The sequence below is a fragment of the Acanthochromis polyacanthus genome, chromosome 6 (assembly GCF_021347895.1).
Source record: "Acanthochromis polyacanthus isolate Apoly-LR-REF ecotype Palm Island chromosome 6, KAUST_Apoly_ChrSc, whole genome shotgun sequence".
Taxonomy (NCBI): Eukaryota; Metazoa; Chordata; class Actinopteri; family Pomacentridae; genus Acanthochromis; species Acanthochromis polyacanthus.
This window is the reverse complement of record NC_067118.1, coordinates 27,975,682-28,002,864: the sequence shown is the minus strand read 5'-3', so window position 1 is coordinate 28,002,864 and position 27,183 is coordinate 27,975,682. Positions and strand designations below refer to the sequence as shown.

Genomic DNA, 27,183 nt, shown 5'->3' with positions numbered 1-27,183 from the left:
TGTGAGGGGAAAAAATATCTTCCTAGACAGGCTTATTTGCTTTTCCATTATTTTATGAGTCTTCAAACCTAAAATTGTCTCTTTTTCCAATCAGTGATGTTTGAAAGGAACCTCAAAGCACAATTGTCCTACTCAGACTTTCTGAAAGTGGCCTGATATTTTTTATTCATTTATCCTTTTTTGTTGTTGTTGTTTCATTTTTGCAAGAAAGTATCAAATCCAACTATTGTAATAAATCAAAAGTTCCAGTATAATCCAGGCCAGTTAGCTCCACATTGCAGAGCATTGGTAATGGATTGTGTACAGGACTAGAAGTTTCATGAAATATTTCAGCCTTCTATCAGCTTTAAAACTTTAGAGTTTCAAAAATTGCCATTGTCAGACAGTTCAAAGTTGTTTTCCTAACAATAGTTTCCCTCATTAACATTTTTGCAGTGCAGTTGAATTCGTACTTTATAGTAGCCACAGTAATAAAAAAAACTGAATTGTAAAGTGTAGGTTTTTTCACTTCTATTTTGGAAACTTGAGTGACTGGAACATTTGGCTGTTTTAGTGCTACTTTCAATAACTGTCGGAAATTACAGTTTTTTTTTTATTATTGTGCACGTGTAAGGATTGGCTCTTATGCCTGACTGGTTATTGGAGCTGTAGTATCATAAGGTGAAGTGAAGCTCAAAGGTTTGTTTTATTACCAAGAGTGCCGTTGCTCTGCTTAAATCACAAATTGAGTAACTTTTGGCCAGAGCTGATCATTAACTTTACTCCCAGCTTCTCTCTGCGGTGCTCTTGTACCTTAAAGGAACATCTTTTTCTTGAATGCGTTGAATGAAACTGACATTTTAATGTAGTTGTCTTTATTCTGGTGGTTTGTGGTGGAACTATAAGGGAGTCTGATCTTGAGTGAGCACCTGAAGGCAGCAGCAGCTCTGATCCGCCCCCACCGCCGCCGAACAGGAGCCGTGAAGAAGCAGTGGAGCGACGGACAGTGGGCTGAAGTTTGTCCGCCCTGGCTTCCCATCACGACTCCACGGCTCTTTTGTCTCTGCGGCGAACGAACATCGCCGCTTCGGCTTGAAACTCAACCGTTGAAAAAAACGGCGTCGGGGACAGTTTGTTTATTTTTTTTCCTTTGGACGCGTTTTTACAAACACAGCAGAGGAAGGGAGGGAAAGTGCGACTCCGCAGTTGACACTGAGCTGTCATGTTGGTACTTGTTGAATAGAAACAACAGAGCAGCCTGTGTGTGGGCAGCGTGCTGGGAACAGGTACGTTGTTTTTATACTTTGTTCGACCTGATATGCGCTGTTGCTGTTTACTTTTACTGCAGCTCCTGGTTAATGATGATATTAGCTTCAGGGTTCATGGAGGCTGCTGCTGGTTTCAGACTCTTCTACAAACCAGTCACCTGTTTGACCCATATGTTCACCTAATGTTTCCTGGAGGTTTGGTGTCTAATTAGAATCAGGAAGCCTGTATTGTCATTGGAAGCTTTGCTATTGAGTGCTACTCCTTTTGGTGAATAGAAAATATTAAAAAATGTAACATAAATACTAAATCCAAAGCTGACTGCAGAGACGAGACTCTCTTAGAACATGAATGGGTTGAGCACAATTGTAATATTGCGCCAGGGTCATAAAATATGGTATTACACGGCAGTAAATAACATTACTAATAGATATTGCATATGAATAATTAAAGTGTATGTTGGGTGTTTGTCACATTGTGGGAAGAACTGCATAAATAACAAGTCTCACAGCACTTCTAGCCTGTTCCTTATTGTCTCTTGCTAACACCTAATTATACCAGATGCTAACTTGTTACTTTTACTGCAGCTCCTGGTTAATACTGATATTAGCTGCAGTGTTCATGGAGGCTGCTGCTGGTTTCAGACACTTCTTCAAACCTGTTTGACCCAAATGTTCACCTCATGTTTCCTGGAGGTTTTCCTGGAGCCTGTTTTGTCATTGTAAGCTTTGTTATTGAGTGCTACTCCTCTTGGTGCATAGAACATATTTTTAAAAAGTAACATAAATACTAAATCCAAAAACTGACTGCAGAGATGAGACACTCTAAATAACATGAATGGGTTACACACAATTGTAATATTGCGCCAGAGTCATAAAATATGGTATTGCACAGCAGTAAATAACATTACTAATAGATATTGCACAGGAATAAATAAAGTGCATGTTGAGTCAAGATCTGCATAAATAACAAGTCTGACAGCATTTCTAGTCTGTTCCTTATTCTCTCTTGGTAACACCTAATTATACCAGATGCTAATTTGTAACAATCCTCCTCTTGTTTCAGGGTCTTCTGTGTCGCCATGAGGCAGTGACAGCACTGGGGCAGCGATGGCAGAGCTGGAGATTGACCAGTCCAACCTTCCACGCGTCCAAGAAGGTACATACACACTCTCACATGCACTCAGCTGCTGCATCCATAGAGAGATCAGACCACAAGAGTATGGAATAAGTGTGTGCAGAATGCGCCGTGGTTCGTGGTCTGTGCCGGAGAGAGGCTGTTTTTGTCGAGCCCCTCCACAGGCAGGTCAGAGATCAGGGTCAGCTACTGGACTGCAGACATGGAGCCAGCAGGGAAGTGGTGTTTTCATGGAAGCTAAGGATGCTCTTGTGTGCCCATCTGCTTGAGACGGGGAAAAAACAGGCAGCTTCCCATTGCTTCTTTTTTTGTGCTCCAAATAACTGGCATCCCTCCTCTGTGCCCATATCTGTTAAGAAGAGGCTTGATACATGTTTTGACTACTTGCAGCTGATGGCGCAGATTCAAGCTGAAATCTGTTATTCCTGAGAACAGTCTGTCATTTCAGATGAGCAGAAGGGGCTCAGTAAAGTTAGCTATCACAGTTATCTTCCAGATGTACTTATGAAATGATAACTTAACCACAACTGAAAACTGAATTTATAAAACAAATAAATCCCAAAGCTGTTAAAGACACAAATGCGCTCTCGTTTGTCAAACTGTCAAACAAAGCTATGTTGAAGGATGAGGTATCCACATGAGGCCAGCTAGCTTTGTTCATTCAAAGGAGGTTCACTAATCTGGTGCTCTATGTAGATAAATTCTACAGTTCTATACATTCAGGAAGAGGTTAGGACAGGTGAAAGAAACTCGGAGTGGGAGGGAATTTTCTGCACACAGGTTTAGTCATACAGCTGCACAGAGATGGGGCTGAACAGAACCAGTTTGCCGATAAGGAATGGAGGTGGCTGTTTCTGATACACAATTTCTAGGGAAAGAATATGATACAGATTAAGGCGTGTGCTGAAAAATAGGTTTGAGGGTTTCAGATATGTGCTTCTGTTTTTATTTTTAGCGTACCCTCACTGATACAGGTGGAGTCATCAAAAGACAGTTCAGTGTATAAGGAACATGCTTCAAAGTCTCAAAACTGAATCAACACTAAAGGGCTATAAACCTTAATGGGAGTAAGATGTAGTGCCGTGTTTGAGTGGATTAGTTATGGCAAGGTGTTCCTAATAAACTGATTACCAAGTGTATAAGTTAGCTACTGATCAAAAAACTGATTGCGCCAAATATACAGCTCCAAAACCTGAGTGGAAAAACACTCCAATATCAGTTCAGTTTCAAAGTAAGTAACGGATGAAAAGCAGTTCAAATATGAAGCATGTTTTTCTTTGGAATGCAGACTACACGCATGGATTTACTGTCCAGCATATACAGCAAGAACATGTTAGAATTCGAGTGAAGTTTATCCTCAGAGACACTTACAGGAGGAACTCTTATGCAAAGCTGCAATATGGTGCCATTGCTATAAATGTACAGTTCTGTATTAGCTCCATTTGCTTGCATTTGCATCTAAAAACATTCACAGGGTAGGAATTTCTCAGCCGTGGCCTGGATCTAGAACGTTGACTCAGTCTTTGGCGTCTCCACTCTAATGAATGAGATAGAAATAGGTCTGCGTGTCTTTTATCGAGGGAGATAATTCAGCACTCCACTCTTGTTTCCACACACAAAGGGCACACTGTGCAGCTTCGCATTTTCATGCTTTATTGAGCAGAGCCCAGTGCACAAACAAAGCCAGTAATAGCATCTATAAACTTGTCAATAAGACAATAGCAGTATGTAAATCAGCTGTCTGGTCAGTGTGATTTTTATGCTTAGACAGATTTATCAAACTGTACTGTTGTCCCTCTCCATGGCACTGGGGTCAATTACTTTAAGTCCTATTGTGTGTGTTTATGCTTCAATTTCCCCCCAGCCCGAGTTCCCCTTGTCCTTCCTCACCTTCACTTTCCTCACCCTCTGCAAGTCTTGGCCAAGTTAGCGTTCTTTGTTTTCACTGCCCCCCTTATCAGTTCCTGTTCTGTCCCTCCTCTGGCTGCTCCCGATTTAGCCTGATGTGCCGAGGGAATGCAGCTCTCAGAGGAATTTCCCCGCCTCCCCCTCATTCCTAATTTCACTCTCACCAACTGACCCAGTGTCCCATTACCCCTCACCTCTCTTTGTTTTCCATGACAACCTGGGTCCAGTTCATGTAGCCGGTTGGCCCAGTGCGCTGAATTTCTAACACAGCAGAGAGCCGTGGGATGGACAGGCACTTCATGGTTGAAATTTTGCGCAATAAAAAAAAAAAAGGCAGCGAGAAAGAGAACAGAGGAGAGAGGGAGAGAGCATGTGGGCGGCCGGTGGGGGATTTTGGCTGAAAATAGAACCCTTGTCATTTTCTCCTTTCGCCGGTTTCTTTGTTTGGCAGGCACTTGCCACTGCTGCTATCCAAGTAGCAGTGAAGATGAAAGAGAAACATCTCTGAGTGTGTTTGATCGGCTGCTCCCTTGTGCTGGATGCCTGACATAATCTGCATAATTCCGTCTTAGATGATTGAACGTAGCTGAAAGTTTTTCAACTGTTGTACTGAAATCACAAGCGGAGCATTTTTACCTATAAAACTGTGTTGCATCAGTACAAAACTACTTTATTTTGTGTTTGACCACCAGTAATAAGAAGCACTTACAAGGCAAACTTTCTTTTGACTGCTTTGTCTTTTAGGTCATACAGTTCGTAATATCCCACTCTGCATTATCCGTTTCTCCCAGTCTAACCGTGCTAACAGTCTGTACAAACTGATGGAAAACATAATGCTATACATTCGTGCCTGCTAGTATTTTACAATCTCGTTGCTTCGTTCCAGTTTTACCCCTCTTACCCTCCAGTTTTCCAATGCCACAGCCAGCTTCTGTTGTCTGCTGGATCTTTGATTTACTATCCTCTTAGGAAACAGACGCAGGCCTATTAGAGTCCCTCATTAAGAAGCTTACAGGAGGAGTGCCTGGATTCACACTGGACATATGTTTTTACTGTTGGCCCTGAATGCCTCACACCCTGTCTCTCAAAACCTGTTTAGCAGTCATAATAACACAGTCTCCTTGTCCCTCCCCTACAAGAGTAACGTGGCCGTACTTTTAAAGAGTTTGGAAAAACAAGTTAGCCCGCAATGCAGACACACCCACACATGCACGCTCACACCAGACTGTCATTTCTTCCATGTTTCTCCCATTCCTTCTTTCTGCGTTGTGTTAAGAGTAAACTGTTTTGAGCTGTCATTTTGTCCTGTCAGATAAAACCAAGCCTTTGGCTTAATCCCTCTTCATTGACAGACTGGACCCACATGGACAGGTTGGAGATCCATTTAGTGGATAGTCTCTTAAGCTCCACAACAGGTGTAAGTGGTAATGCATGTCTGTTTTGGTGTAGGTTAACTCTCAGCGTAGACTTATGGGGTCATTTACGGTGTAAACAGACCCTTTGGAGGCTTAGTCCTGTCAGAGTGATTTCCATGAACTTTGACAGCTGGGTCTGTGTAGATTGAAACATACCCCCCAGAGACTTTTTCTTTTTTTCCTACATTGAGATTTAGAGAAACTCATTTGAGACTTTCACCACAGCAATTTTTCAGAGGGCTTTTCACTTCCCCATTTGTAGACTGTGACAAAGAGGATGCATCCTTATTTTGACTGACTTCCATATCCTTAGAATCAGTTCTATTTCCTGTTTTGGTTGTCACTTTTAAATATTATAATAATGACATTATTAGAGTAGGCTCTTGTCGTTCAGATAAGGTGCAGGAAAATTAAAGTGAAAAAGTGAATCTGAGAACAGTGGGAGCATAATTACCAATGAATGTCGAATTAATTCTAGAAACATCCTTGGGTTTTTTAGGAGCAAACACTTATCACAAACACCGAGAAGCATCCTTCAGGCCTGGCCTGTTTTATTTGTTTTCACTTGTCACACAGATGGTCACAGCTGATATACAGACTATAAGCTCAATATATCGCTCTTCCAGTGAATCTTGAGGCCTCGTATTTGTTTTCGTCTTCCAGTGCATCTCCAGCTAGAAAGTAAATTCCCTGTTTCTGTTCAGACCTTTATTGCCAATGCAGTTAAAACGCATTATTACTTGCTATTACTTAAGCAAACAAACAGAAAACAAATATGGCAGCATCATCCTTACAATGCTCAAAGTAACAACCAGGTTTACATACACACAGGTTACTGGATATGATACTGGATTATATTTGCACAGCAACATCCTGTTGCATCTTTAACAGCTGTTCAAAGAAGTAAGCTGACTCGGTGTCTAAGCTGCCACCGGTACACCTGTACAGTCTATTGCAAGTCAATTCATAGCTGGGTCATAAATGCTGCCTTTCTGGAGCTCAGTCGAAAATGTATGCATTCAATTACAAGTTTATTATTGAGGTCACAGTTAAATGTGGTGTGCAACTGGAAATTATATCTTGTATGTGATCTCTAATTTTTTTGTGCTTAGTTTCATATAAAAGTGTATCTCTGAATATGTTGCAGTGCAATACAACAGACCTACATTCTAAAACCTCCCTTAAATATCAGTAAATACTCCAAATTTATGAAGCCTCATAAAAGTAGAAGTTATTACAGAACAGTTACATTGGGATGCTGAGCTTGGGCAGGTGTACATAATAAAGTGGCCACTGACGGTGTTTTACAGTGTTCTTGATCAAATAGAAATATCATCTGTTTGTTTATGGTTTCTAGTGTTTTACTAGCACAACGTGTTTTGGGGGGGTTTTTTGTGATGGGGTTTGGAGTTTAATAAATTATTATAAGGAACCTAGAGCATGTGTCAATCCAGCTCATAAATGGAATACTTGAGTATCCTGAGCATTAAGTGTGTGGATGTGAATGTGGCCGTTGTCTCCACAGACACGACCCAGCCTGCTCTGATAGGCTCAGCGGGGGGATTAGCAGAAAGACAGGTGTTTTTAATTGGCTTTGCCTCTGGCTCGACATGCAGGCTTTCCAGTAGTGAGCTAAATCTCTTTTTAAACACCGTCCTCTGTCCCTCTCTGGGCGTTTCAAAGCCTCCATTGTAGGAAAAGACGGCTTCAACGGTTCCCTGTTGATCACTTCAGCCGTTTCGTGTGGTCACTGTGGCCAGTGTGTCTGCAAAAATTGAGGAAGTGGAGAGAACATCTATGCCACAGTGGAGCTGTCTGTCTGTGTTTATTTTCTCTTGAGTAGCTTTGAGTTTGTTTGACAGACTTTTAAACACACATGGACTGCAGCACATACAGGCTATCGTTGCTCGTTAAGGACGGCTGTGAACAATTCACGTGTTTATAGATTACAGTAACTGTACACAGATGCTGAAGCTATTAAGATTAATGTTCAGATTACAGCCAAACTGTACATGTACACCTTATGGTTTAAGTTTTAAATTGAATCAAGGTCGCAACAGAAGTTAACCGTCTCTCTTGTTGACTAAACAAAGTATTCACCCCCACTGGAAGTTTTCCCTTTTATTACTTTTCAAAAGTGACTCGTGATCTATTTAAGTTGTTTGTTTTTCTTTACAACAATTTACAATAAAGCGTTTTTCATGTTAAAGTGAATTTCTACAGATTGATGTAAAATAAGAGACTCAGACAGTGTTAATGACATGAAAACTGATGTGTTTTATTGCTGTATCTAGCAGCAGGTGACCAGACTATGATATCATAGGATAGGAAACAGTCAGTTCAAGAGTTTACCAAAGAGTGACTTGATATGGGCAACAAGACGGAGTTAGAATACAGAGATTTGGTAGTTAAAGCCGTTGGATTTAAGGCAGCTTTACAGATTCCACTCTACAGAGAGTGCATTTCTATCATCTGCAGGTGGTAGTTCCTTAACTTTGCATGCTCATTTGGTAGTCATAGTGAGCGCATCAATAGAAGAAAACATTTACCTTCCTTTTTGGATCCTCTTAACAAAAAATTAAACGTTTTGTCTCTTATGCTTCTGTTGTAGTGTTAAAGTGCTGCTAACTCACACAGACAAATAGAGCGTGTCATATTGTTGCTTTTGGAGGTGGACTTGCTGCTCTGCTCTTGAACTCAGTGACTTTAGGAGGATTGCTAATTTTGTCCACTTGCGCGTTGCTCTGAAACACTGGTGCCCTGTTATGATGAAGACTGTATAAGCTCCTTTTATGTCCTTTACGGTGAATTCATGCCAGAGTGGTGGATGGTTTCTTTTTTCTAATCTTTTAAGGGGCACTCCTCTGCCTTTGTGTGTGTCGTATAAACAGCCATCATAACACGCAGTGCTTGTATCCTATTGTTTCCATGCAGACAGGGTGTTTTACCAAAGCTCCACAGGTCATCCAAAGGTTCAGCTCTTGTTCTGGTTGGAGTCTTAAAGGGCCATTCAAGACTTTTGTCATTTGCTGTTGTTTTAGTCGTCGTCGGGCTCTGAGAGCTCTCTTGTTTCCCCTCTCCGTATATTTTCAAACACTTTGCAACTGTTTGTATGATACTGAAATGTTGCTGCCGTCTGTTGTTTCAGTGTGCCAGTGTTTTGCTGTGCTGGAGGATGGAGTGTTGGCACACAACCTACAGGAGCAGGAGAGTAAGTCAAGCTACTGTGTGAATGCTGCGTACTACTCACACATGTACCAATTTATATTATATCATCTGTCCTAATTCACTCTCAATCTAAATCTTCACTTTTTTTTGTGGTTGGATTTACCTCTACTCATCTTGAGAAATTCAGGATTACACTGTACACTCATAAAGCACTTCATTTGAAAGTCTAATGCAAACTAATAGAACAGTGGTCTTAATGAAGTGAAACAACTTTTGGGAACTTTCTTCAATATAAGGCCATCCATTACCATTTGTGATGATTTCACTGATAGATATGTAGAATCACCATCTCTCTAACAATATCAGCAACAACTTAAAATGTACATGCCACATAAAAGTAGAAATTATGGCAAAGCTGTTGACTGTATTTGTTGTAAATATAAATAACAGATTGATAATCATTTATCCATAACACAAATTGCCATATAATCTGATATCTTTTTCAGGATTCCTCAAAAGTGCACTCAAGAGCTGGCACGACACAAATAACACAGCAGTAATGAATAGTTTCAAAGTAGCACAATTATTATTACTGTCATACATGCAGATCAGACGTGATTCTTAACATCTGCCTTTTTCTCTGCCTTTAATTCATAGTCGAGCAATACTATACCACCAACATCCAGAAGAATCAGCTAGTACAGAATGACATCCGTGTAGCGAAGAAGCTGCAGGATGAGGAGGAGGAGCAGCGGGCCCAGCAGAGCGCCTGCCTCAGACAGGCCTCCAGACAGCTGTAGGTGACCCCTGCTCCCCAAAACACAGCGCACACTGTTCACGTCCCTGCAAATCCTCATGTCCTGCATGTAAACCAAACAATGCCGAATGCAGATTTATGATGCATTTTTTAAATGTTTGTTTACATTGCTGCATCTTGTGTTGATGGTTGTGTTCTTGCCTGACTGCTCTGTAGAGAGGAGCAGGACTTTGAGTATGCCCGAGTGATTCAAGAAGAACTCCAGCGATGCGCTGAGGAGACCCAGAGGAGGGAGCAGGATGATGAGGTGAGCTTCTACTCATTTCTCTTTGCCTACGTGGCAGTTTTTTATCTCCAACTTGTGCATAAATGCTACAAATACAACGTGCAAGTGATCATCTTTAACAGTGCTCAACAACCAAACAGTACTTTTATATGGTTGAGAGGGATCAGGTGAAACTGCTATAATTCCACATAATAGCAACGCTTACTGTCTAATATTAACACCCTTGCTTGATATGTTCAACAATCTAACAGAGCAGCTTGAATCTATGCCAGTATCCATTAAACCAAATGTGGAGGAACTGCTTGGACAGGTCGATTTGAGCTTGTACTCAGTTCACTGGACTTGTGGGAGAAAAGGCTGTAGATGGAAAATCTGTGATTGGAGGGCTCAATGTATCACTGTACCACTACGTGTGTATCTGAGAAAGGAAAACAAAGCTTTACTTTGCAGAGATATTGTGGAAAATAAGCCATGCTGATGACTGATGCATGAAAACAGGGCTGAAAATCACTGTATACCAGTCACTTGTTGTTGTCATTTTTGATTTAAAGGCTTGGCTTAGCTTTGAACTGAACGCTCTCCCTGATAATAACAAGACACAACCTTGACAGCAAAGTTTGTAAAGTGAAATATTTTGAGGGATTTGCTCCTGGAAGAGGAATAAATCCTTTCCTGTGGGTGTCAAGTTGCTGGAAATAATCAGAGCAGAACAAGACACAGTATGAACAAGATTAACTTTGGTACAAATAAAACTTAAAATGGTGCTCAGCCCTCATGGATCACAGAAAGAAAGAAGGTATTTTTTACATTTATTTAACCAGATGAGTCCAAATGAGATTAACAACCTATTTTATGATGCGAACCTGGACAGGAACAGCAACTGTATGAGTTTCAGACAGGATTCAACACCCAAATGAAAGTATCTGAAAACTAGGTGGCAACTTGCTCAAAGAAAAATAATTTACAAGACTGTTAAAATTAGGATATTAGGATAAAATATTTACATGCAGCTTAATCATTGCATTTGGCACATGCTTAGGATAGCTCTAACAATGTCCTTCAAGTTAGTGAAGCCACATTTAGCCCAGGGACTTGCATTACTCTCAGAGCACACTTGTATTAGCCTAGCCGCGCTAGACAACCCACGGCAATGAATTTAATTCTCTGCCAGGGTGGGTCTAGTTACCCTCCATAAGGCTCGAGTTTGGATGCTCCTAAAACTGGCCGGACGAATCGCCATGAAGTGTAGAGTCAGAAGGCGGGCGTAACTAAGTGACGACAGAGGCACGACGATTCTGACAGAAACAACCGGAAACAACTAGCCTAGCCGCGCTTGACAGCCCACGGCAACGAATTTAATTCTCTGCCAGGGTCGACAACAAAAACGACAACAGTCGTTGAGCTCCATTAGCACCGACTCTGAATAATCTTTCTGTTAACATGTCTGTAATATACTTGAGCTTCACCCATTGACTGCATAAATAAGGCTTCACCGAACCCCCGCATCCTCTGATTTCCGGCGCTCTAGGAGCCTATTCGTTGCGCTGATTGGTTGTATACCTACCCAATTGCTGCAGAGTGATTTGATAGACAACCTTTTAGCCCGCCTCCCTCCCTGTCGAGCGTGCCTAGACCCTTGCGTCTACAGAGCAAGGGTCTAGCACGGCTAGGCAACACTTGTATATCATTTAATTATCAATCTGTTACCAGCAGGTCAGGGAGTATCATCTGGTTCACTTTGCTCTCTCTTAGGAGTAACTTAGTCAATAATGAATGGCAGATGCAGCCAAGTACTGCTCTGGGTCTCTGATGTATCCACTGTGCCATGAAGAGGACTGTATGAGCAAAGTCAGCGGAACCCTAAACAGAGATGCAACCTGTCAGCTGTCCATTTCTCTGGTGGTTGCTTCCAGACATTGCCCATCAGCTTCTCCCAAGGTTTAATTCACTTATATATGCACATTTTTTCCCAAGGGATGTGCACTCTTGAAAACCTTAAAACCTTAACTGCAATTTGGTGAGCAGTGTTTAATCAAGAGTGTGACTCAGCCTTGGTTTGGCTGTCCTTTACATTAACCCTCTGTACCTCAAGCAGTTTTTTTGGCTCCTCTTACATTTTTGCTCACTGTGGGCTCAATTTTCCCTCACCTCTGTGGAAGCAGGAATTGTCAGAACTAGACAGACAGAAGTTTTCTTTGGAGCATCATTTTTGATTATTAATGCTACAAAAATAAAAAAAAGAACAAAAATGGAATCATCATATACAATATTTTTAAGTGCCGACATGTGTAACCACACATTGATAACCAATATTATGACTTTACATGGTGTAGATATATTACTATTTCTAATTTGCTTGCATACCGGTCCCTGCATTTTTGTTGTGTGACTGTTGTCTGCACCTGAGTCACTCATGGCTTCAGAATTGCACCAAGGAAAAGCATTTTTTTAAAGTGTTCTTTTTACAGAATCTAATTCAAACTAATGGTTTATTTTTAACAATTTGGTGATTTTAAGCTTAGGTTTGGTTAAGTTTTGTATCACACATGATTAGTTCAATGACTGTAGAGTAGTTGAAAATCTGTTGATCACTTCTGTTTTGTCTGAATAGATTTCAAGTCTTGGTAGTTACGTTTTGCACCACCATCAGGTTGACATTTGTAGTTTGAAGCAAAAGAGACTCTGAAAAATTATTAATTTTTAAACTAGCTGTATTATTATACCTGCTGGTGTTGGCATTTAGCTTAAACTAGCACTCTGCTTAAGTACAGCCTCACAGAGCTGCAAGTGTAGACTGTTTTAAGTTGTAAATAAACATGATTCTATTTTTTTGCCACCTGGTTTTGAATCCTAAAATGCACTGTTTGTTGTTTTGACATTTTTGTTGTCCAAATGCTTACTCCTTATTTGTGGTAAAGCACCAAATCCCCCAAAAATGTTTCAAATACAACAACAAAAAAAACTACTCATCATGCAGGCCAAACATAACAGTTCACCCAGATGGTTCCCATCAGTCATCTCTCCTTTGTTTTCATGTTCACACAGAAGGCCAACCCCTCAGAAGCTATCGTCGACGTGCATTTAAAAAAAATTACCTGACTGAAGAGTTTGGCTGTGTAAGAAGAGGAAGAGCATTGTGGTTGGAAAAAGCCAGCTCTGCCACGAAACTCCTCAGCTGCTCCTGCAACCTTTGTCACAAAACTGTTGCAGTGTAATATTTTTCTTTACGCCGCAGTTTCCTTTTAGAGAAGCCTGCCTATAAAAGTTCCTTGTATGGAGGGTATGAGGTCAGAGGGAATGTGAGGGGGTCATTCATCACTATTTCAGGGGTTGGCTTTGGACTGTTGTCTACACTGAGGGTTAAATGTTAAAGCCGGGTTTACCAGTAATGTCTTTTTCTTAGTGTTTATGTTAGGATCAAATGATGAGCTATTAAAACACCTGGTTGTGTACCTTCTGTAATGACTGGCTGATCAGAGGTGTTGATTAAATATTTTCCTCCCTGTAGATTGTGTCTTTAATTAAGGAACAGAAGGTGTCGGGCTGTGCAGTTTTAAATGCCAGATCCCTGTGGCACAACACACCTAACCTGCCACGGCAAGCTGCTAATTGTCTGCTGATGCTGGCAAAGTGGCTCATGCACACACGTCCCGATTGTAAAAAGGAGCTGTGCTTGCTTTTAGTTAGGATTTATGTTGTGAATGCAGCCTACAGAGAGAGACTTGATAGAATTCACTGGTAGGATATGTTGATTTGTGGAGAACAGAATTGGTTCATGCCTTTCCAGGAAGAGCAGCTCAGACGTGATGCTTAGACGGCCTTCAGAGAGTAGAGGCATCCCAGCTGCTCTGGTGAGAGCAGGCGTTCCCCAGTGACAAGGTGTTACTTCAAGTGAAACAGTCCTGTTGACCTGCTTCTGTTAGTTCAGCATGAAGGACATGAAAAGTTTGTTTGTCCTTCATGTGGGCTCCTAGTTTCCATTGGGTCAGCCACAGCTCTGACTCACACAGTTGGATTGGCCACCTACAGTTGGCTTTGTGTTGAGTTGTCACTCTTCATTTTTTGTGTTTTTGTCCTTGCATCCAATCAAAAGAGCTGAGTAGTTTTCAAGAATTGTGGTGTTGAGGGCAAATGGATAACGCAGCATCTACAGTATAAGTAAAGATAATTTTTGCACATTCTAGTAAAATGATAACATAAAAGCAAATCAACTGATATGGCAAGTTAAATCTCACACATTCATCAAAAGAAAAAAAAAGATTGTTTTCTGTGTGATTTTAAAATTGTGGGACACAGGGTTGTTGGAGTGACTGTGTTGTTACACAGTCTGTGTTATACTGCCATCTGTTGGCTGAAATGCGCTGCATGGTGTCTAATTCTTGTCGGCAGGTCATCTCATGTTTGTCTATCAGTAGTATATAATCTGACTGTTTACCGTGAGTGGATCATGTGTTGATGTTTTTTGTCCTTTTGAATACGGAATGATGCTATCAGGGCATTTCATTACTGATTTTGTTGTTGGAACAAATTCAGACCACTTTAAGATAAATTAATTTACTGATAAACTGGGTCACTGTGTCATTTAGTTTAGAGATTGTTTGTTTTGTGTGACCAAAAACTAAGACCTGTAAATTGTTTTGGTTGAATTCTGACAATTTGTTTCCAGATTTGGGAATTTTTGTAATTCACCCTAAAACAAATCACATACCTGGGGGGCACATTTTAAGGGTTTAGTATATCCAGAAATATATTTCCACATCTATAAAGTTTGTTGAGGACACAGATGAAATTGTTTCCAGCAGATATGAATAATTAAATGGCTCAAGCAGAGGCAAAAATTTCGATTATTGGACACTGAAAACCACAAAGAAGTGCATGATCTATTTAATAAACAAGAGTGGTATTGGGGCCCTCGAGACGTTCTTGTATGTGTACATGTGTGGATGTATGCATGTTTTCTACTAAAAATTCAGTCTTTGCTTGTCATTTCACCAACCTTTAAAGCCTCTTATATCTTAAGAAATTGAGATGTAGCACCTATGGTAAGCCAAAGTTAAAGTTTTTAACCATTTTGGCATGCCACAGTACTGCTGTGAAGTCATGTGTAGCACCACAAAAACTGGTTTACATAGAGGTCTATATATTGTCATATTTCAAAGTTACAAGCTGCTTCCATGTTATTTTGCTGTAAATGATGTTCCCTTAACCTCCTAAGCTCTGAGCTTGGGCTTGCATTTTAGATTTCTTCTAGTTATTTGAGATAAGGAGTAACCAAAAAATATAATATTTGGATTATATCTAACATCTGATTATTATATTTATTATATTCATTATATTTATATTGTATATATATTATATGTATATTGTTATTATTAATTTTTTTGTTATAATTAGCAATGCACTCTTTTTGAAAAATATATTATGTCCACATATGCCAGGTCTTAGGAGGATAAATATGATTAAAATGGACACTGAACAGAGAAACTGGTGAATTATTTATACAGTTTGGAGTTTCAGGAAGTGTTTCACGTGTTGTTTATACGTCCACTAAGAGCTTAAAATGGGAGATAGATATGCAAATTTGATTTTTGATGAAGGAGGTCAATTTCTCTGCAATCTTCATTTAGCTGAAGTCATATTGTGTTACTGATAGTGGTTTAATGTACAAACAAATCTGTACAACCATGTTTTTATAGGAAATAGCCAAGCGGATGCAGGAAGAAGAGGAGCAGAGGGTCAGGAGGAGGAGCAGGGGGCAGGAAGACCATCATGAAGGTACAGTTTAAGTATGTCATTGTGTATATGCGTATGTAACAAACTTCCTAAAATGTCGCAGAAATGTTTAAAATATTACAAGATATTTTAATCAAAATGTATATTATGTGTATATTTGTTACACTTCAGAGGGTCAGGAGGACACCCAGACCTGGCTTAGCCTCTCACTAAACATGCTTTACTCTGCTGCTGCTACTTTCTACTGCTCTATTTAAGTCTTTCTCCACAGATGTGACAAGAGCATGAACTAAACATGCCCCACATAGGTATTCATCATCTGCGTGTCATGTATGTTCTGAAAGATGCATAACATGTTGTCTTTTGTGTCATCCTTAATGCATGACTGTATATTTGTCTGGATTATTCCAATCTGTACACGTACTGGAATGTGTAGTTGTGTCTCAAACAATCATATCAATTGTCTAATAAGTACTCTTACCTAAGCGGCATTAAGCTATTGTTAATGTTATGTTTTATCTCATCATTAGCTGCACTTGTCTAACAGTACGCACTAACAGACTCACCTAGATTCCCTGCTTTTGTGTTTGCATGTTTTGCGTTACTAAAGGCAGCACCAGCAACCCTGCACTGCTATCCTCACACCAGCATGCACTCAGCAGCCTTCACCAAGGGGAGGAGCAGTACTCATCTACCACCACCAGGTGGCAGTGTTCCACCTCTCATAACCACTCCGACTTATCTGGGCCTCAGACTGACTCCCTCAGGGGGGTAGCAGCCCAGAAAACCACTACTTCATGGTCAAATCAAGGACAAGCAGATTTCATTAGGCAAATCAGGAGTGAATTGAGGGAGCCTTTGAGTGAAAATTCAGAGGACTCAGACTCAGATTTCTCTGAGGAGCTCTCTGCCCGTTTCCAGAGAATGAATGAAAGACTCAATACAGCTCCTACTCGACAGCGGGCATCTTTACATCAGCCACAAGACAGAAATTACAGAAGTCTTTGCTCTCACAGCAGCTTCCCAAATGAGTTCAGAGGCTGGAAGGAGGGGAGAGAAGAGAGGAATGAGGACGATTGTGATTATTGGGATGAACCAAGGAGGAGGCCAAGGAATCAGGATCAGGAGAGTAACCACAGAGAGGAGTATGAGGGTTGGCACAGGAGTAGAGATCAGGATACAGACTCTAGGTCATTTGAGGTTAGAGATAGGCGATGTAGTCGAAGTGAATCTGTCAGGTTGCATGACAGGAGCAGACACAGCAACAGAGACTTAGCAAGGACCTGGAGCTGCAAGGACAACCCTGACAAACATGTCCGTTTTCGTGAAGGCACCAGGACCTCTTACAGGCAGCAGAACGAAAGCAGCCAAGTGTGGGAGATGCTGGGCCGTGTCCTCAAAGAGAGGGGTGTGCCGGTGAGATTTGGTGGCGGTGGGGTGCCACTGCAAATAAGGCCTCAAAGCAGAGACAGCCAGGTGCTTCACGGGAGTGAGGTCTCCTACAGTGACTCCCAACCACATCAGAGAGCCTTCCAGAGAGCTGCCACCACCAGGCACAGTTTCCATGGAGATATCAGGGAGAGGAGGAGATCGTCATGCCGAGAGAACAGTGGGAGAGATCACAGGGAAGACCAAGACAGGCACCATGATAATGGAGAGGTTTATGAGATTAGCAGTAGAGACCCATTTCTTGCTAACAGAGAGCGTCGAGGTAGCGGAAGGTGGACAGAGCCCAGATACACAAATCGTGACGAGAGAGGAGAGAGGAATGCAAATGACTACAGAATCAGAAGGACAACAAGTGATCACAGGCATTGGCACAAGACGGCAGAAGAAAGGTTTCGCTCAGAGGAGGAGCAGGAGGTGGAGAGGAGAGAAGAGCGACCCCATCGAAGAGCCCTGCAGCATAGCCAAAGCTTCAGCAGCAGGGGTTCAACCAGGGATAGGTCAATGCACATGGCAGCAGGTAACACCCAGTCCTGCAGCCAACTCTAATCTGTTGAGGGAAAGCTTCCAACGCTGTGCTCTATAACGCTGTGTTCATCTGCCTCTCTCATCTTCCCTCAGCCACTGTTTAATCTAGACATTGGGTTTAGCAATGACTTGGTCTCTTACAGAAGTGGGACATTTCTTGTTTCATATCTTCCACTAGTCCTGAAATCCTCTGCACTGTATGCTTTCATTCCTATCTCTTTTTTCTGTATCATCAGTCTTTCAGTCTTGCTGCTCTAAGAGAATAAATTCTACAGAGTTTCTTTCAAAAGCAACATGACTTACATTCTGCGTCTTCTCATCTCTTGGTGCAATTTCAAATGTCATCTTTCTTTTTTGTCTCTCGTGTTCTTTTACTACACTTGTGTGATTCCTTACTGATCTTCAGGGTTTTTTGTTGCAAATCGTATGCTCTTTATCATCCCAGTTGCTTTAGATTTGACACTGTCAAACTTCACCCTTAGGAGCGTCGCTGCAACCAGAGCCGAGCGAGACAAGCCTGGATCTGGGGGATCTGCAGCAGGTCTTACAAGATGAAGAGCTGGCCCGCAAGCTGCAGGAGGAAGAGGAGAAGCTGTTGAGGAGGGTAAGTGATCTAAGGATGTTCGCAGAAGAACCAAAGTTTAGTTTCGCTTTCATTGTTTGTCTTTTTTTTTTGGTTACATCTGTTGCTTTGTTCTCATAGAACGCCCAGCCATCTCCATGTTTTTATCCAGAAGGAGACTTCAGAGTAGCACAAGTGGCGCAGGATGAGGTACGAGGACGAGCTGGCATGGTGTCACTACCCATGTATCTCATGCTTATGTTTTATTTATCAACTGAAGCAATGACATCTGGCTGTATTTTCGCACTAGGAAATTGCACATTTTATGCAGAAGCAGGAAATTAAGTCCAAGCGTAGGTCTCGTGAGCTGGAAGGGCCGGCATCGTGGCGCGAGCACAGAGCGATGATCAGCCATCATGACAGACGAGCTGCGAGAGAAAGACAGGTGCACGAATAGTAAAACTTCTAAAACACATTGTGCATGTCATTGTTGTTACGTTTGGGGGTTTTATCAGCTCAGAATGAGTAATGATGAGAACAAAATGAGTCACAGTCCTTTGTCCACTCCCTCAGGTCCAAAGAGAGAGACTTGACTCAGAGGGTCTTCCTTCCCCCACAGAGGACTGCTCTCCAGAGAACCAGCCTCCCAGCCCCGTCTCCACTCTACCGTAATGAAGATGATTCACATCCGCTATATTACTATATGTCTTGCATGTAGTGTATATGCTAACTCACAACCGCTGCATTTAACAGACAAGCCCAACAGATCAGAAACATTGCAGAGGAGTTAGACCCAACCTTCCAGGCCAGGAGACAAAGCACAGACAGCCTCCGAGTGGGACAAACAGGTACTATAAACAGGAAAAATCACAGTCAAAATGAAACTGTTGAAACAATAACTGGACACTCACAACATTTTTTCTAACATAGGTCCAGCTTCTCAGTCACTTCCCGCATCGCATTCTTGCGCTCATGATTTCCTCGAAGAGCCCTCTTTCATCCCACCAACAAAACGGCACACGGACAAATCAGGACGGAGTAAACCCAAAGAGAAAAGGGAGAATTGCAAGCAGCAGTAATCTCCAACACGGTGTTCTGTTGGAGAGCATATGTATTTTAAAACACTAAATATCAGTTCAGTTAGAGTTCTCACAGCTTATTAATTTAAGGTTGGAATTGACAGGATTTACATTCTACCAGCTGCCCTTACAAGCACTTTAGACCAGTGGAACAAAGAGACATTTTAGGATATTGCTTCATTTTGACAGCGTTTTTGGGGCTCAAGCCTTTCTGATTATCAAAGGGAACATTTGGTTTTATTGAAGTATTCTTTCAGTGTAGAATGTTTAATTTAATCAGTATACCTTTGTTGTTGTTGTTGTTTTTTACAGTACTTGTAACTTTTGTCTTTATTTACGTAGTCGACCAGCATACTACCAGCGTCCAAAAATGTCTGCATGCCCCAAGTTTTGCTTGAATTTTATTTCTGCAACAGTGGAAGTGCTGAAGTGGTCTACGGAATACTGATTTAGTATCACTTCAGCTTTGGTCAAATGTGGTGTAATATTTAGATTTAGAACCTCGGGTGGGACAAAAGCCACATTTGAGTTTTCCAAGAAGACAAAACGAGAAGTCCAAGTTTGGTCAAGTTTGTCAGAGTTCATCAATCAAGTTTACAGTTGTACAGAGACAATCAAATGACCATATTTAACCTTTAATAAATGGCAGTGACATTTATTAATGGAACTACATTAAATTTACCATGGCAGTATGGTAAACTGATGTGTCATCTCTAGATATAAATACATTTAATTCAAGTGAGAAAGTTCATTCTTGATCGTTGACGGTATATTTACCAAAATAATCTGCGCTTCAGTGTCCATTACTGGCTACTATTAGCTTTGGAGGTTCCAACTACATTTCTTAGTTGCTGAGATCTGACGCCAAAGACCATCTTTAAACTAAGGCTTGTATATTTTGCAAGGAGAGTTTTTACCAGTCCAAAACCATACCAGCCAAAATCATTCCAATAAGTTAAGTATTAAGTTATCCTTAATACTGAATAGTAATCTGACAGCAGTGATTGGTTTAGATATTTATGCACATATTATCACTCTGATTTAGTTCATTTTTTTTATTTTATTACTTCCACATTTATAACACTTTTGTTTTTTTATATGCAATATCCCAATGTGTAGTTAAACCACTATGAATGCAACAATGGTTTACAAAAATGCAACAAATAAACAAAAATATGTATTTTTTATTGTGGCTGTTTAAAAAAAGTCATAAAAGTACAGTGTAAGACAATGCTTTCAGTATAGTCACCTTCAATATCCACGATTAACGATACATTTTATTAAAATCAATCAGGCTAAAAGAAAACAAGATAGAAAGTTCAAACAGGAAGTGCATGGTATTTATCAGGTGCCAGTTGCCTGGTGAAATAAAGTGCTACATTTGTGGTAAAATGTTACTGTGTAACTACAGTGTGCCTGTATTGCGATAACCCTTCTTAAGGCAACACCTGTGAACTTTCAACAGACTTTACTTTGCTATGACTCATATGTACTGATACATTACTATAAATGTGGGTTCACATTGTCACCGTAAACCCACACAGCATATTTCTCAAAAGTTCCATTTCAGAAGAAATGTGTCTGTTACAGTTACAAAATGAAATACATTAAAAAAAAAAAAACTCCATTTGGTCTGCTCTTGCTGCCCACTCCACTGCACTAAGAGATAAATAAAAGTAACAGAGAATACAACACTGTTGGGGGGGTTTTCCACACGACCTTTGAGTCTCACTTTGATTTTGTGTGTCGCCAGTTGCGTATCATATTTATCCTTAGGATTTCCAATGTGACACACTGAACAGGAATCTGGACAATCTTGTCAGTGCATGATTAATGACTAGCTGATATATTATCTGAACAAAAATTCCTCTTAGAGTACCCACTGCTGGCACTGGTGCTCAAAGAAGCATGTCTCAGCTTGCTCAATGATTAATGTGGAGTCTTTCCCTGTCTCTGTGTCTCACAACCTTTCCGTGTAAATCCTCACTGTTTTTATTAGCCTGTAGGCTCCCTAGAGCTGTAACATTTATTGTAGGATTGCCAATTGATGGAGGGAATCTCCCTTCACTGGACTTTTTCATGACCAACTAGGCAAATGCAGGAAACTCCATGTAGTTCCTGTTAATGTTAAGTAGAGTAGAAAAGGTTGTACTACCTTCACTGTAATAGTAATCAAAGCTATCATTTTCACAATTTGCTACAACAGTTAAAACCCATTCATAGTTAAATAATACGCACATACAAATACATTTCCCAATGAGAAAATGATAAAAGATCAAAATCCTTATTTAGACAGCGCAGTATCTTTAGTTGCTGCAACATAACAAAAGTCACACACTTAGAAATACAGCAGTAAACAGAAGTTACCTCTAGTTGGTCACTGGAACCTTTCTTAAAGTAAAATATCTATTTTGGGAGACACGTGGGCTCAGAAGTAGATCAGACTAAAAACTCTCTGCTGACTGACCTTTTTACACACCCGGATGAACACCCACCTGCACTGTACTTTCACACTGAGCACCACTAAGCTTTACCGCTCACATATGCAAATATCAGAGCATGAAAGTCATTCACAATGTTTCAGGCTACAGTATTATGTCACAGTATATCACACAAGTCCAAAAAAAGTTTCAGAGTAATTTAAAAGTGAAAAAATGTTACATATCTTAAACGTGAGGTATGTTGTTTTCCCATTAAATGACAAACTTGATCTAAAGATTTTAGGCTTTCCATTGTAAATGCAAGACTGCTTTATCTTTCAAGGTGAACTGAAAGGGGGAAAAACACAGCCTCACCACGTGCTGTTATTTCAATGATGTAAAAAAAATAATAGTAATTAAGTCCACCTCGTCTTTTCCCCCCTGAGAATTCCCCTTTGCACATTACACCATCAAAGGCTCACTGTAATTGTATCCTGGTGTAATTGCTGAGCAAAATGTTACCTCCACCCTGATCTATCAAGATTTTTAAGTCAGTCTCATGAAACAAACAAAAATCAATCAGCTGGTGGAACACAGTGTCCTATTTGTCACTTAGAATCAAACCAGTTTGTTCTACAAAGACATCCTTCAACTTGTGGCTCAGTATCACAAAGAAGAATCCCATTTTTTTTAAGATATCAGACTTCACACCTCAACAAACAGTGCATTGTGGCTCTCCAGCTTCTTCTATTCATGCAATGAGCTGCTGCGAGGACTCCTTGGAGTTGAGGGACTCAGTGCTGCTGCCCTGTTCTTGCTGAGCCTCATGGAAACTGCACTCTATTGCAATTAATGTCCTGGGATCATCTAAAGGAGAAAAGGGTGGAAAGTAACACAAATAGATTGTTTCTCACTGTATTTATAATTGGCGTGACAAATACAGTATGTAATAATTATGATTCAGGCATTGTGGTCAGATAAATCTATAAGTAAAATTAAAGTTACCTGTAGGGGTTCTGATTATGGGTGTTTTTGTGACTGGTTTGGCTGGCTTCTTTCCTCTCTTGAGGATTTTCATTGTCACAGTGATGATGATGATGATGATAAAGGCCATCAAAACTGCGCTGGTCAACACAGATAGCACCACTGGCCACAGCTGTTCTGTGTCATCTGTTTGAAAACAGCATGAAATTACATTTTAATCACTTTGATTAACTGAATGAAAATGAAATTAAATGAAAGACTAAAGGACCTAGACACTCAAAGATCAGAATCATTTCCTACCAGGTTTCTTTGTGTGTGAGGGAACTGAAGCATTAACACACTTAATGTCAGTAAATGCATCTCCCTTTTCCATCCTCTGATCTCGTCTGGGACACCTTTAGAAATAATGGGAGGAACAGAGGAATTCCACTGACTTTTCTGGGTTTTCAAGAAATTTGTGAGTACAGCAACATGCAAACATGTCTGCAATGGCAGGAAAAGTCTTCAGAGAAGGTTATATCTTACTTGGTACTCCAGGGTTTACACTTGGAGTGAGTTTTGTCATTGAAGAATCCATCTGGACATGGTCTACAAGAACCTGTGCAGAGAGTCATTTAGTTGACTTAGTGATTACATGCAGTGTGTGCCAGAACAATGCTGACTTGTAGTTTTGCTTACGATCAGGTGTAGGTTCTTGGCCTTTGCCACACGTCTCCACACAGAAGGAACATTCGGAGTTCCCACAGGTGAATCCTTCTTTACAGCCACATACTGTATCACTTGCGGCTGTGCAGTCTTTTAAATGGACTTGAACTCCTGAACATACAAAGAGATAGAATAGAGAATGGTGTCTTTACAGATTTAAAGATGAGTTCAGATTTTAATGCACTATTAAGGAAATGCTTGATGTAGTTCTAAGACTTAAACAGCAGCTGACATACCTACACACTTTGTGCACGGCTTACACCTGTCTTTGAATTCCAATATGAATTTCCCGGGTGCACAAGGTGTACAAAGTTCCTTTGGGTCTTTACCACATTTGGTGTAGATGCGGTTCCCTACAAACATGCACACAGAACAGACACCAGCAGCTTCACTGTAAATGCTTGTCAGGACAGCAGGAGCGAAATTCAGAGACATTACCTACAGCAGTCATGTAACAGGTCCTAATTTGTGATACAACACAGGAGAGTACTTAGAAGCAGTAATTTCCTCATTCTAGCAGTCACAGCTATCAAAAAATACTGTTTTTTGAATCTCAAGTAAAAGACTGCCATGCCAACTCCAAACTATTGGATATATGAGCAGCATCCTCTATTCCTTTGTTGTGGGATTAGGTGAGAAACCACTGAAACTATATTTGGTTGCGTGTAACCACCACAGAGGAACTCCCTAAAGAATGGAATAGGATTTTTTTACGTCCACTGATAGCAGATGGGTTTAAGAATAATGTTAGCAGAGAGGGCATTTCTTCATCCCTTCACATACGATATATAATGTACAGTATACTGTAAGAATAGTTTAAGTACAGTGTTGTACTTAACCAATGAGATGTATCTGAAATCCCCTTTCTTTATATACATATATACACATATCTGTGTTTGGAAAAACACAACACTATGATAATTCTTGTCTTCATTATTTACCTGGATGACATTCATTGCAGCAGACGTCCTCTTTTCCATCTGGTGTCCACCGGCGGCAGCCAACCTCAATCTGCCCAATGCTGCATAGGCAGCCGTGGAGAAGCAGAGAGAGACTCATCACCCACAGGATCAGTGCCATTCTGTTGTCAGCTTTCCACTCTTGTAGGTAAGGATGATACAGCCACTTCAAGACAGATGTCAGGTAATCCGGACCAAGAAATATCCAAGAAATATCAGTGTTCTTTTGTCTCACAAAGCAATTTATCTAAATCTGTAGCTTTAGTCTTTTAAATCCTCAATGTTCTTCTTGACCTAAAGCACTGATCTGAGGTCTAATGTGAAATGAAGAAATCTCTCTGTGCTGTGACCTTAACACTCAACAAATAACTCACCTCATAGCTAGCTGGGCGGGCTTTTCATAGGCTGGGGGGTGTGTCTTCACAGTTACACACACACACACACACACACACACACACACACACACACACACACACACACACACACACACACACACACACACACACACACACACACGCCTAATCATCAGTCCAGTGTTTTGAATAAACAAAAAATTTAACTCATGACCTGCCAAACTATAAAACTTTAACCCTGACAAATGAAGTTTGTAGCTTGTTTGCATTTAATTTTAGTCATTTTTAATAGAGATGGGATTTAATTCCTTCAGTGAAAATCAGCTTACAACAAGAGATTTGAAAATATAAAATTGTGTAGTAGCTGATTGCAAGAAGGAAAAAAAGAAAATAGAAGCTGCTGTGCCAGAAGTGGGAATAACCTAGGTCATTACCAGTAGCAGCAGCATTACTTTAGAGTAGCGTACTTGTTGTTTTGGAGTGCATTTAAAAAGTGAGTTATACATATTACTTTTACAGTTCATTATTGAAGCATTTGCCTCAACTTGTTTTGGAAAGCTGAAAATGAAACTAGCCAACCGTTTTGTTATTGTACAGCCACAATAAGAGCTTTTCATGGTTATTGCATCTTGTGAAACAGGAATTTAGTGGTGCTTACAATAAAAATTTGAGTGCAACATCTATACTTGTTTGTACTTGTACTAGTTTATTGTATATGGTTAAATAAATATAAGCTTGAGATAATGGGATTGTGAGGAGGGACTGTCCTGTTGTTTGAAAATAATACTGTCCTTGTAACTGGGAATGCATTAAACACAAAGCACTAGAAATCAAACAACAGAAATGCGATACAACAGAAGAGGTCTTAGGAATTTAGGAAGTCTAGGATTGATGATTATGTGTCATCTTAGTCAACATGTGTGGTTTACTCACGCTAGAGTCACAAGTTTAGCTAGAAGCCACTGAAAAGTTTAAAATTTTCCCCCCACTGCTGATCGTGTGATGTTATTATTATTCTGTCGGATGAATAATACTTTTAAATCCCTTAGAAACCACAACTACAACGTGGCCATAAAGATAATAAAACTGAAATCAAAAGTGCATAGTACTATATTGTGCTAAAATGAAAGTGCTGCTACTCATTTGTTTAGATGCTTTGGTCCAGTAGTTTAATATGTGGCCATTCCCAGTACACATAAGTGGCATTCATTTCCTTTGAAAGGGGAACTGATATTTCCTTACAGTAAGTGCTTTGAATTCTGGAAAACTGGGAAATCCGCTGAGCAATGATGAGATAGTAGGTGACTCCTCTTCAGTCAGTCACCTTGGGTTAGGGTTAGAATGGTGGTCAAAGTCACAATACACTTGAAAATTAAATGCATGACACATCCGTCACTTCGACGTGATCTGCCTGCTGAGTCACGTTCATAATGCACCATCATCTTCATATGATATTTAAGTGACATTTGGCTGATGTAGCCTTTGACATTCTAATACATGATTCTCAGCAGGCATAAGTCCGCCTCCTTTAAATGTGTACGTATGTTACAGGAGACTGTGATGTCAGAAGTCTGCACCTCATCTGCCAACGCACCTTTGGTTAAGAAACACCTCCCACACTTACCTTCAGCCTCCCTCTGAAAAAATTTAATGATGAAGCATTGTGAACCCCCAGTAGCTCAATTAACATACTGACTTTGGAAATATTTTTGAGTTGTTCGGTAAGTAGAGTAGCAATCACATTCTTTCTGCTGGTAAATGAGTGTGTGTGTGTGTATATTTGCATGTAGGCTGACACAAGCCTCCGTGACAGTCAAACTGCAACTAATGTTAGTTGTGACAGAAGTCAATCTGAGACTACATCTTTTCACTTCACCTAACGCCCCTAATTACTGATATAATGCAGGCAATTACAGATCATTGTGCTCGTGCGGGGGCTGCTGCTTTTTAATCTGCCTCCGCAGGCGAGGCTATCAAAAAGCTCTCGCATTACTTCCTTCCTGACAAACGTCTTGCAGTGCACTCTCTCATGTGTGGGAGTGTGACGTCACTTTGAGAGTCTCAGCCAGTGATCTCTTAGAAGCATCTGCGGTTCGTGGGTCAAGCAGACTGGGGGTCGTCTACATGGCTTCAGAGGCTTCAGAAAGTAAAGTCAGCCCACTTGGAAAGTACAGAGTGCTGGTGCTCGGAAGTTCCACTCAAGGGTGTCAACTGTGCTAGCAACCGTGGATGACACATTTGGTGTTGTGGTAATATTTTACACCTAGTACCTACATAGCTGGTTTAGTATATTTGACTTTGACAACATGACCAACCTCTTAAGGGCCACTGATCAGTCTTGAAAAATAACCTCCCTCCTGATTGCGCCCCTTGCACATTTTAAAATGCTTGCATCAAATAAAAATACGCAGTTGCTGCCGCCAGTAATTTCCAAACTACATTTCATTCGTCATACTTAGCATTTACCTCTGGTTAGAGATACTTAGTCACTGATTGTC

At 40.6% G+C, this 27,183-nt stretch overlaps 2 protein-coding genes across 3 annotated transcripts; one reads left to right on the top strand and one right to left on the bottom strand.

Annotated features, from left to right (window-relative positions):
• The first annotated feature begins 624 nt into the window (after positions 1 to 624).
• ccdc187 (coiled-coil domain containing 187) lies at positions 625 to 25,434 on the top strand. 2 transcript variants are annotated; one of them, XM_022202687.2, is made up of 13 exons: positions 625 to 1,265; positions 2,311 to 2,403; positions 8,854 to 8,916; positions 9,531 to 9,669; positions 9,847 to 9,937; positions 15,613 to 15,691; positions 16,260 to 17,615; positions 18,106 to 18,227; positions 18,327 to 18,395; positions 18,496 to 18,630; positions 18,759 to 18,853; positions 18,939 to 19,033; positions 19,116 to 25,434. In XM_022202687.2, exons 2-13 carry the CDS (start codon positions 2,355 to 2,357, stop codon positions 19,262 to 19,264), a joined length of 2,442 nt encoding a protein of 813 aa, XP_022058379.2. In that variant the 5' UTR covers positions 625 to 1,265; positions 2,311 to 2,354; the 3' UTR covers positions 19,265 to 25,434. The 2 variants fall into 2 exon arrangements, with proteins under 2 accessions (XP_022058379.2, XP_022058380.2); XM_022202688.2 differs by lacking the exon at positions 16,260 to 17,615 and having other exon boundaries at positions 807 to 1,265.
• tnfrsf9a (tumor necrosis factor receptor superfamily, member 9a) lies at positions 22,408 to 24,457 on the bottom strand. Its single transcript, XM_022202689.2, has 7 exons — positions 24,315 to 24,457; positions 23,610 to 23,726; positions 23,347 to 23,484; positions 23,194 to 23,266; positions 22,969 to 23,063; positions 22,690 to 22,854; positions 22,408 to 22,551 (listed from the first exon to the last, which is right to left on the bottom strand). Exons 1-7 carry the CDS (start codon positions 24,451 to 24,453, stop codon positions 22,436 to 22,438), a joined length of 843 nt encoding a protein of 280 aa, XP_022058381.1. The 5' UTR covers positions 24,454 to 24,457; the 3' UTR covers positions 22,408 to 22,435.
• Positions 25,435 to 27,183: the final 1,749 nt, after the last annotated feature.

What these genes read in the sequence shown, in the direction of transcription:
- tnfrsf9a (XM_022202689.2), bottom strand. Translation starts at nt 24,453, where the DNA reads ATGGCACTGATCCTGTGGGTGATGAGTCTCTCTCTGCTTCTCCACGGC. An exon ending in CCAAGAACCTACACCTGATC is followed by an intron (nt 23,267 to 23,346) that starts GTAAGCAAAACT and finishes CTCTCTGCACAG; the next exon opens with GTTCTTGTAGACCATGTCCA. An exon ending in CATAATCAGAACCCCTACAG is followed by an intron (nt 22,552 to 22,689) that starts GTAACTTTAATT and finishes TTTCTCCTTTAG; the next exon opens with ATGATCCCAGGACATTAATT.
- ccdc187 (XM_022202687.2), top strand. Translation starts at nt 2,355, where the DNA reads ATGGCAGAGCTGGAGATTGACCAGTCCAACCTTCCACGCGTCCAAGAA. An exon ending in GGAGGGAGCAGGATGATGAG is followed by an intron (nt 9,938 to 15,612) that starts GTGAGCTTCTAC and finishes ATGTTTTTATAG; the next exon opens with GAAATAGCCAAGCGGATGCA. An exon ending in AGCCCCGTCTCCACTCTACC is followed by an intron (nt 18,854 to 18,938) that starts GTAATGAAGATG and finishes TGCATTTAACAG; the next exon opens with ACAAGCCCAACAGATCAGAA.